Source organism: Tachysurus fulvidraco, chromosome 8 (assembly GCF_022655615.1).
Source record: "Tachysurus fulvidraco isolate hzauxx_2018 chromosome 8, HZAU_PFXX_2.0, whole genome shotgun sequence".
Taxonomy (NCBI): domain Eukaryota; kingdom Metazoa; phylum Chordata; class Actinopteri; order Siluriformes; family Bagridae; genus Tachysurus; species Tachysurus fulvidraco.
Window position 1 is genome coordinate 19,596,875 of NC_062525.1, and position 11,963 is coordinate 19,608,837.

Sequence of the window (11,963 nt, forward strand, 5' to 3'; positions counted from 1 at the left end):
ACATACAGTGAAGTTTGATCCTTATCATTGTGGAGAAATATAAATAACCTTCTTCTTAGGAAAAACGAAGGAAAAACCTTTGAAGGACCGTTTAGGAATCTACACCTGACCCTTTCGCCTGATCAAAAACAATATAGTCTATTACATATGTTTTTAAAAAGCCGTGTTGCAGGGATTCATTTAAATTTCAGTGAATCGAATTAAACTGATGATTCACTAATTTAATATTAATAAATTGTATGTTGTACACGACAGAGCTTTAATATTTATGCAACCTCATGTTAAGAGCAGAACTCAGCTGAACACAGTTTGATAAGGACTTAAATATGATAGAAAATTTAGTCTGTTTACAAAATAAAATTTTAAAAGATTATTAACACAACACATATTTGTACAATGTGCTCAGGTGTTATTGGAGGGTGTGGTTGTGGGGTGAGGGGGAGGGGGCATACAGGTACATGTTACCCAAGTGAAAGAGAAAGGTGTTTGTGTTGTTTTCTTCACAGACATGGGGACTGTTCTGAAAATGTACTTTTATTTGTTGCTGATAGTTTTCATCTGTGACGGTAATGTAAAGTATTATTCTGCTTATTAGTGCTCTGTGAATCCACTTTTAGTGATACGAAGCTGAAATGCAGTGTAAGATTTTATCTGTGTGAAGATGTTTTTTTTAACTCATAGTAGTTTGTCTTGAGAACTGCATTTCAACCTGAACCAGGAAACAGAAATATATAAATACATAATATTACGTTTACATACATAAATATACTCAGTTTATATTATGTAAATACTTATATAAATACATTTCTATCATGTATTAACACTTATATAAATATAGTTTTTGATATAAAATACATTAGTAACCGCTAAATCTCTAAATCCAACAGAAGTGTGAATTGTGTCATTTGTTAAAAACAAAAATTGAGGGTTTGATTCATGCATTTGTAGGAAGTCATAATGCGCTTCCTTTTATATATTATTACAATGTAGAAAAATGTTTGTGCATGAAATTACAGTTTTCACTTTCATTACTGTATCATACATATCATACTGTATCACTGTATCATTACCTTTTTCATAATCACCAAGTATCAGTGATTAATTTGAGGGAAAATCACTGCTCAGTAATTTGTTGACTGGATACAGGGGTTTAATTCCTTTAGGATTCTAACGCAAGAAAAACTAAAGCAAATATTTGTACAGCAGTCATGAAAGTCTACAATGGTTTTGGTTCAACTTGTCAAGTCAAGTCAAGTCAAGAAGCTTTTATTGTCATTTCAACCATGTATAACCGTTGCAGTACACAGTGAAATGAGACAACGTTTCTCCAGGATCATGGTGCTACATAACACAAAGACAGGGCTAAGGACTTAGCAAGTAGTGTGAATGTGTTAATCTGATTATTCAGATCTGAATTTCATTAAAAAATATCTTACTGATCCACATCTGGTGTCAGGTTACAGTTCTGATCATAAGACTCTTGTGAACATTGTGAAATGCCAATCTGAGCAGCAAAAAGCCATTAGAGAAACACTTTTGTTTTTATTTGATTTTTGCTTTAAAGTAGGCTTGGACAATACAAAACACTTATTGTTGTAGCCGTGATTTAAAAATTGTATTTCACAGAAAGTGTCTGTGATTGACAGAGAAAACATTCCATTAACCACATGACACATTACAGTGAAGTTTGATTCTTATCATTATGCACAGATATAAATCACTTGTTCTTAGGAAACACACGTCTTCTTAGGAAACACAAAGAAAAAAAAACATTGAAGGACTGTTCAGGTATCTACAACTTTCGCCTGATCAAAAGACTGTAGTCTATTTTATATTTGTAATGAAGCAGTTTTGCAGGGATCCATTTAAATTTCAGTGAATCATATTAAACCGATGATTCAATAATTGAATATTAATAATTTTCTAATTAAAATAATTTTAATTTCATTCTAATTATTAATAAACTCAAATTTTATATTTTACACAGCAAAGCTTCAATAGTTAGGCAACCTCATTCTAAAAGCAGAACTCATCTGAACACAGCTTCAAATGATTTAAAGATGATAGAATTTTTTATCAGTTTACAAAATAAAATTTTAAAAGCTTATTAACACAACAAATATTTGTTGTGACTGTGTTGATAAAATTTTATTTGTTGCTGTTAGTTTTTATTTATGATGGAATAATAATGGAAAGTACTATTCTGCTTGTTGGTGTTCTGTGAATTCACTTTTAGTTATACGAAGCTGAAATGCAGTGTAAATGCAGTGAAGATGTTTTATCCCTGATTCAACTCATCATATTCACCTGGAAAACTGCAGATCAACCTGAACCATGAAGAGAAAATATATATTTGTATAATATATAATTACATTTCTAATCAATAAATCCATTTCATGTTTATTGTGGCATTTGTGGTTCATCCGTTTGCAGGAAGTGATAATGCTCGGTACAAGTGATACGGTACAAGGATCAAAAAGTTTCTAGATTAATAATTCAGCACCTCCAGTCCTCCAGTCAGTGGGGTGAACTCTGCCCAGGAGCCAAAACCTCGACTTAAAAAGGTTTCATTAAGGTTTCTGCGGTCCATCAGTGAATCAAACGAACTGTACTTATTCACAACTGGGGCAATTTAGAGAAACTCATCTATTCTTTCCTGCAGAACCAGAAGTACAGGGAGCTTGTTTGGAATTAAACCTGATCTGACTCCACCTACAAGCCAAAATTCTTAACTTTAAGTTTTAAACAAGAAATACTGTACAACACAGAATAATAAAGACATTTATCCAACCTGAGGCACACTGAGTTACCTCCTACACCTGGACTTTGGTTTAACTTCGCCAAGGTAACATAAGGCAGATCAGAACCCTTTGAACTATTGGTTCTGGACAGAGTAAAGGAAACTGCTATTGCCTACGTGAAGGCAACCCACACAACTGTGGGAAGGATATTGAGACAGGCTGACAGGAACAGAGTTAACACATTAGGTCGACATCTTTTAACAGGGTTTGTATTCACTTTAGGTTTCAATGTCCACGGTCCACCTGGTCCTCTCATTGTTCAGCTGGGAGACTCAGTGATGCTGCCCTGCTTTGTGGAAACTCCTCTTCCACTGGAAGATCTGGAAGTGGAATGGAAAAGAATTGACAGTGAAACTCTAGTGCATTTGTGGCAGGATGGAGAGAGTCGACCAGAGTCTCAGAACCAGCATTATCAAGAAAGAGCTCATTTCTTCACAGAGGAGATCGCTCATGGAAACTTCTCCCTCCTGCTTACAGATGTGACCAGTAAAGATGCAGGAGTTTATAAGTGTGCTGTTTACACAAAGCTGGATTCTGGAGAAACTCTGATTAAAATAAAGGAGATTGGTGGGTAAACATTTTCACCTAATTCATATTATATTCTGTAAAAATGCTTCATTTTTAAAATGTGGCCAGGAGTTATTATTTTTATGTCTAATTAAAATTGCAAAAAACTCCCATTACAGAGCGCTTGATCGTCTCTGGAGCCCACATTATACCTGCATATGCAGGTGAAGATATCACTCTGAATTGCTCTGTAGACTCTCACATCACACCAGAAAAGATAGAAGAGGTGTCATGGAAGAAAACTGATGAAGATATCTTAGTGCTGCTCTATCAGGAGGGTGAGATCCTGACAGACTCGACCGGTGAGAGATACGTGGACAGAGTAGAATTCTTCAGTGCTGAAGAAAGAAACAAAGGAAACTTCTCTTTGAGACTGAAGAATGTCCGAACAGAAGACAAAGGGCTGTATATGTGTTTAGTGGTCTCTGGTGCATTATCAGCTAACACAACTGTGGAGATACAGCAGCTGGGTAAGTCATTGTATTTTCCTACACAAAACTTATAAAGCTGTAGCAAAGCTGAGTGTCTTAATAAGTTGGCTATGGATTAACATGGCTAACATCATGTGGTGTGCATTACTCTAAAGAAAGCAAAATTCACCATGCTCATTTTAATAACTCTGGTGTTTCTGTCACGCAGGTCTTTCCTTTCTACTGTCGCGTCTGGTACAGGTCATTTAGATTTCATGTCCAAGGCACCCTAAATTTCAACATCTACTCCTCAATTAACCGATGACCACTCAGTTTTACGATTTTATTGAGGGCTACACTCCACAGCGTCACACACCCACAACTGGCTCCAGAATGCCTGGAGCCTACACAAAGACCAGATAACCCCATGCGGCTTCTCTGATTGAACTCATAGGGGCCCTCAACCAGAACACACACACACACACAACACAATGAGACATTCCTTTTACTAATAAAACCCGAAGATAAGGTACTCCAAGGTTTTCATTCTTATAACCCTTTTTGTAATGTGTTCTTCTTTTAAGGCTTGCCTGACTTAAAATTATTTGCTCCTTAATTTCCTGACAAGGGTGTATTTTATTCATGTGTCAGAAAACAACATTGTATTTAACATCAGTTATACTCTAATTACTGATCATGGCATGTTAATGTATACCTGTTCTATTGCTGTATGCCCCTTTAAGGTCTGATGTTAGAATGTATACGAAGCTATCATTTTCTTTTTACTTCCCTAATGAAAGTGCATCTTGTTTTATGTTTCATTTTTGTTTCTTTGCCTTTACAAGAACACAATATCGTATTAACACCAGTTACCCTTCGATTACTGATCTGTGTATGTAATGTACCGCTGCCTTTATACCGTCATTACCCTTCATGTTTAGTATCCAAATGACCACAAAATTATCGGTTACTCGTTTTTCAAACAATGGTGTATTTTATTTGAGCACGAAAGGCGCCATACCGTCTTAATACACCTTGGATAAAACTTTAAAGTCATCTAAAGTTTGATAGCTAAACCATGCCCACAGACACCTGAAACAAAGGGAGTTTTCCCTCCGAAATCTTGGACATAAGTATTTGCCATCTCCCCAAAGATGGGTGGAGTTCGCAACCTTTAAATTGTCACAAACACCACTAATCCGTGGTCAGACTTTTGGAACAGCTTAGAGACGACTCCATCTTCCTTCATAGAACTTCCGGCAAGCTCCACTCTCCAGAACCTCCAGGAAGAACGCCTCACCCCATTCTGACTGTGATTTCTCCGTTACATCCAGATTCTTGTGCCGCAAACCAATGCAAGTAGCCGTTTCCTCTACCAATCAATTTAGATGCGTATTTTTAAGTAGGAATCTTTCATTGAATCATAAGGTGAATTTAAGTTTCTGTGACGATTTCCCAGTTAGGGTGTGATTAATTTTTGAGACTAAGCTTGCCATTCCTTTCCTTCCTTTCTCTAGTTTCTTCTTTCCAGTCTCTTCCTCCCTTTCCCCAATTTTAATTTCTTTTGTTTTATTTTCATCTTCGTTTTCCCTATTTCTTTTGTTTGTTTGTGTAGTTGGTTTTATGTTAGTTTTATATTGTCTCATTCATTAAATGCCATATTTTTGTGCCACAAGTGATTGTCTCTGAGTATCGCTCACAAATTAAGGTACCTGCAACATCTGGTCTGAACTACATGCTCTATTAAGTTAATTTAATTCAAATTATGGTGTAAAGTAAAAGGGGAGTGAACCTTTCTGGGCCGGGAAGATACCTCCTTCATAGAATTAATAAAGGTTACACGGCCTGTTCGGCGGACGAATAGACCAAATAAGTGTAACGTTAATTCCATTACCGCTAATTTCAACTTAGGTTAAAATATTAAATATAGTCGCTATAACACATTATAATTACTTATAAATATTTACCTTGCTTCGCGAGCCAAAATCGCTACAAAACAAATAATTTGTATTTGGTTAAATTGCGGTCAGTGATCCTTACCAAACACAAGTCCCCCATTATTTATTCTTCATTCTTTGGGTGTGTGTGTGGGGGGGGGGGGGGGGGGGGGGGGGGGTTTGCTGCGGGGAGTTGGAGATATCACGCTTGCCTGTCTTCAAAACTTAAGAGCCCTGACCTAAACACACACAAACACACACATATACACACACTTAGTGTAGCCAGTCCTCTTACATGAATGTTTTTGTTTTCTTGGAGAAAACTGGAGAAACCCACAAAGACACGAGTAGAACATGTGAAACTCCACACAGACATCAACATGAGATCAGGTAAGGACAGGACTGTGCATGTCTGTGTGTCAATGTGTGTGGTGAGGAATTCACAAAGGTTTGAGGATAAACACAGAAACCAAACTTAAGAATCCCAAGTGACGGCTGTTTTCTCCTCTAACTGTTTAATTCTGATGTCTTGTTCTCACTCTGACTTTCTTCTCAATCACTTTATGTCACTCCATCACTTTACAACACCAGCTGAGGGCCGCTGAGATGCTGGACCCTCAGAGATGTCCCAGCTTCCCTCACTATCACTGTCTGAAACACTGCCTGTTACCCAATAAGGCTTTATCCTCTCCTCATCCTCAGCAGGATCTGAACAGTCTGTACACACCGAGCTGATCAGTCAGACCTACTGGAGTCTAACTAAGAGAAGGACAGGGTTTGTTCTCCCCTTTTCCTTTCTCTGCTCAAAGTCTGTGGACCATTTTATAACACTGGATTTATTTTCCTCGTGTCAATCTGCAGTTCACACCTTCCTGTTACATAAAGACCATCTTTCCTCTCAACAGGTTTTATGGGGATTTTTACAGCCAAGATGTTTTGTTATCTGGAAAAAAATTTAATTGGTAGAATCACAAGCACAGGATTCTTCTTTTAAACTCCTAGCAGTGAAGACACAAATGTAATGTCTTATGACTAATGACTAGAATATCTATACTCATGTTTATGTGAATGGCAGAGGGCTTTGGCTGAATGTGTGTTGTAATGACATCAAACGACACGCTTCTGCAAAAAACAATTTCTATAAAATATATGATTACAAAAATCACAAAAATCCTGCAGGTACTGATTATAAAATGGTAGAATTATCTTCATATGTATATATTATATTTCTTTATTTGTATAGATTTTATTTGATGTTTCCTCAGAACCTGCAGTGTAGAAGCTCCTGATCTCTGCATGTTGCTGATGATGGTTTCCACTCGTCCTCGGTCTCTCATACGCACCGACACATTGTTCAGCTCCGGAATCTAAAAAAGACAAACCTTTAACTCTATTAAACTGATTTTATTTAAATGACTCAGGCAGATCTTTATTGTAATCACATCACTAGATCCAGTGAAAGGAAATAAGGTTCTTGATCCTGGACCTGCGGTGTAGCACACAGGACAACATACACGGCACTGACTGGATGTAAAAAAGCACAGCCGGAATAAAGGGCTGGTGTTCGAGAGCTGGATGAGCCTCTGATTCGGTTCTAACTGTAGTGCAAAATTTGCAGGTGAACAGAGATACAAAGTGTGAAGTGTGAGAGAGGACATGATCGGCTGCTCACCCATCAGAGCTGGAATATAAAAATGTAAAAGTGCACTACTGACAGAACAGCTGTTATAGTGAATTAATTAACATCTGACCAGCAATCAGAATGCAGTAGCCTAGTTTAAACACCCAGAAACTCTCTAACTGTCTTCACTCAGTCAAGACAGAAACCTATCTGACCTCACGCTACATTAGAACACACACACACACACACACACACACACACACACACACACACACACACACACACACACACACAATTTAGGTAGCTGTGAATTTCGCCTGATCAAAAATTACTTAAGAAAAGAGTTGAAAAAAATAAAATTTAAATGAAATCACAGTGAGAAATTATAACATTTCACCTGGATTTGTTAATTAGCTAATGAGTGAGATCTTATTTTATCTTGTCATTTATACATTTAATTAACATTGTAACAAAGCAGCTTTTCAAACATATTACAAAAAAAAAAAATAATAATAATAATATTATACATCATGTCACTTCACCTCGCATACGAACACCAAGGAGCAGGTACAGTCACACACTCACTGTGTTTAAGAACTAAAGGACACAGTGCTAACGCTCGAACCCCAGCAACACACACCTAATCACACCAACACATGTCAGTCATTCCTGCCCGAAATTCCTTCTGCTATTCCTCTTATCTGTTTTCATGTAAGGAAATCCGCGTCTCAACCGTGCTGGGGTTCCATATTCATGTAATCCACTTCCACAACCCAAAAGACTCGGTGCAGGTGGATGTGATGTTCAGACAGGGGGCGTATAATGAGACCAGCCAAGTGAATGACTACATCCAGCATCACTACAACTGCACACTGATGGATGGCACACTGCTGTTCACCTCGTGAGTCTCACCAGGACACAACACTGTCTCACACACACACACACACACACACACACACACACACACACACACACACACACACACACACACACACACACACACACACACACACCTGCCTCCATTCCTAATAGATTTATATTCTTGTTAATGACTTACAGGTCCATTGGATACGAGTTAAAGTTCCTTGCTCAAGTCATTGTCTCTGTACCAGAAAAATCTTAAATAGTTCCTGTGCTCTTCCTTCACCAGGAAACCATAGAACATTTGCTGGATATCTGCAATGATCGCAACAAGATCTTTCCTGAACCACAAAAGCACACCCAGTAGAGAAGTGTTCAGGTCAGGGCCAGAGACGAGCACACTGTTCAGAGAAATACCTTGGTGGTGAGCGCTGGAATCAAATACGATCCGTATCTGTCCTGGTTTTTGCTGATGTTATACTCCGAAGATGGGTAAGTACCAACATTCTTCATCTTTATGGACAGGTGGTGCCCTTTCTGCATGATGGTTCTGGAAGAGTTTTTCCATGAAGGCAGAAAACTGTTCCTTCATCTCAGGATTTCTTTCCAATGTGTGACGCAAAGAACTAAGGCAGGACAATGCTTGGTCACGGTTATTTGGGAGTAATGGATGGGTTGACCTGAATGGCAAAGGAGCAAGAAGTCTCCAAGAAGTTTTTATCCTGAAAGGACGTGTCTTGTTTGTTATCATTTTTGGTTCTCTCAAACACATTGAGTCCAAGTTTGTCCTCAGCTTGCACGTGATGAGTTACATGACTGAATGAATGGGAAAACAACGGACTTGATCTCCCCGACATGGCACAATTTCTCTTTTACAGTATTTTGACATGGCTCCGGCATGGAGTGAGAAGAGAGGGGCGTCCATTTTCCAAGATGTTAGATTTAAAAACACTCACCATTGGCATATGGGCTTTGTCGATGCAAACATCACCTATAATCACCAAGCCGTTGTGCAAAGGGTGCCTTTTTAGGTCCATTGATTTGTTGTCTTACTTTGTGTACAAGGATCATGACTCTTCCTAGCAATATCAAGATCTGAGCATTGAGGTCTAGCTTTGGGATAAACTGTGCCACAGATTTTAAGTGAGGATGAGCGAGAGCGACCTCTGGGGTGGGAATTTCATCTCTGCTGCTCATTATCTCATTACACTCAATCGGTGGTGGGAGATCAAGACTTAACATCCAGTGTGAAACATCCAGCGTCTCTATTTGGAAGCCAACTGCTTTTTTTCCAGACATTTCTGTGGAGCCAGCACATGTTCTTAGCAAATAAAGAAAGGGGTTACCTTGCATACCAAAAAGCTGAAAGAACTCTCCTTTGGCCAACAAGCGGTTGCTCTGGTCATGAGGTAATACACGCACCAGGCAAATTTTCACACAGGATCGCATTTGAGCATTTTTTCCACAAACTTCTGTACACTTTGAACTACCTCTCTCGTAAAAGATCAGGATGCATGGCAGTACAATGTTTATCAGAATCACAGTCTACACATTTTAAGCTCACAAGACAGTCTCTGCCATATGACTTGGACAGCAACACCTGAAACAACATCTGTGTTCTTTCAGAAGATTCCTGCGCTAGTCAACATCATTTTGTCTAAACGGTCATTGCGCAAATGCCATCCTAGCACGTGGAGCCTATGCTGAGGCTCTAGCTTTAATGGCAGCACAAACGATTGAAGATTAAGAACTAGATGATGTGCATTTTGATCTGACCTCTAAAGGTGCTTTTTCATTTACACTGTTTGCTTCAGTTTCCATGCTTGCATCTGTTTGTCCTTCTGGTGTCTGTTGATCCATGACTTTTTAATCAGCTGCACTACACCATGCTTGCTGCTACCTGGTTACCCAACATGCGGCGCTCGCAGAGACACGTCAAAATAAAAGTCCTCCTATACAAAGTTACACATAAGCTGAAGGTAAATGTAAATGGAATATGAAAAGCATATTGAACATTAACTAATTACAAAAATAAGATGAATATAAATGCAAATGTCCATCATAAATTATACAAAGCCTCTAACAGAGGCAGAACAGACATATACAAATTTAATGACCTACATAATATCCTGGGAAGAGTGAGATGCAGCCAAATGACTAGAATGTGGATTATAAGTGAAATATCTCCTAAATTTCTCTATAAATCCTAAAGCTAGAGAGATTTTCTCAGTCACTACTTGCTGATCAGAGGTATGTTCCTGCTGAACAATCTGGAATGAGATTTTCCTCAATTACCTTATGACAAAAAACGTGAAAAACTATGAATAATATGTTAAAAATAAAAATGTTGTAACTAGTCAAGTGAATGAAACTCTTTAAAAACAGCACACAGGATTTGGACAAGTGTTATATTAATTTAAAAGTGAAATTTGCCCTTTGTAATTATGCCCAGAAACTTAATTATTGTGAACACAATATAATAATAATAATAATAATAATAATAATAATAATAATAATAATAATAATAATAATAATAATAATAATAATGAATACAGATCTTTTTAAAAAGTAAAAAAACAAAAACTAGCAGAAATGAAGGTTATCTCTATTTCTATTTTATTCTATTTTATTTTAGCATTTAAACACAAAACCCTCATTGATGTAACCGTGAAGTTGATTGTGATTAACAGAGAAAACAGCTCCTGAAGCACATTAAACATTGTGGTGAAATATAATCATTATCATTATGCTGAGAGAAAAAAAACATTGTCTTTATTTGCCAAGAAAAAAAGCCGTGTGTGTGTGTGTGTGTGTGTGTGTGTGTGTGTGTGTGTGTGTGTGTGTGTGTGTGTGTGTGTGTGTGTGTGTGTGTGTGAGAGAGAGTGTGAGAGTGTGAGAGGGGTGTGTGTGGAGGAATCACAGAGTACTCGTTAACCACGTGATCTTAAAGTGAAAGAAAAAAGTGTTTGTGTTGTTTTCTTCACAGAAATGGGGACTGCGCCGAAAATGTACTTTTATTTGTTGCTGATAGTTTTCATCTGTGACGGTAATGTAAAGTATAATTCTGCTCGTTAGTGCTCTGTGAATCCACTTTTAGTTATACGAAGCTGAAATGCAGTGTAAGATATTTTTTTCCTCCGATTTATCTAATAATAGTTCGTCTAGAAACTCACTGAATCAGGAAGAGAAAATAATAATATATAAATACATAAATAACAACTTATAATAGTTCGTCTGGAGAACTGCAGATCAACCTGAACCAGGAAGAAAAAATAATATATAAATACATAACATTACATTTACATATAAATACATACATTTTATAATATATAAATATATTTCTGTATGTATAAACACAAACAATTTTTATAATATTTAATACATCTGTTATCATTTAATCCAACACAAATGTGTATTTGTTAAAAACAGAAGTTGAGGGTGTGGTTCATGCATTTGCATTAAGTGAAAATGTGCTTCCTCTGCAGATACACTACAAGGATCAAAAAGGAAATCACTAGTTAAATATACTAGATAAAGTCATGGACACATTTATTTACACACCAAATTTATTCATATTCATTATGTAGCCATTATCATTAGCATCTAAAAAATGAGGAGGAATTTCTGATAACAGACTTTAATAGAAAATAATTTTTTTAAAGATTTTTTTTATTATTATTATACTAAGACTAGTTACAACCAGGGATTGGCTAATGTCACACTGAATGAGACTAACACCATCAGTCCTTCCCAGGGAACACAGCCA

At 37.2% G+C, this 11,963-nt stretch overlaps 1 protein-coding gene across 2 annotated transcripts in view; it reads left to right on the plus strand.

The window, feature by feature from the left end:
* Window positions 1–465: 465 nt before the first annotated feature.
* Window positions 466–11,963, plus strand: part of LOC113650976 — a 41,155-nt gene continuing 29,657 nt past the window's right edge. Inside the window, exons 1-3 of one of the 2 annotated variants that reach the window (XM_047816958.1) lie at window positions 466–566; window positions 3,024–3,368; window positions 3,488–3,838. In XM_047816958.1, coding sequence (XP_047672914.1) covers window positions 509–566; window positions 3,024–3,368; window positions 3,488–3,838 — 754 coding nt within the window. In that variant the 5' untranslated portion in view covers window positions 466–508. Of the gene's footprint in view, window positions 567–3,023; window positions 3,369–3,487; window positions 3,839–11,170; window positions 11,244–11,963 lie in introns of those variants that run through there. The other variant, XM_047816959.1, reaches the window with a different exon arrangement.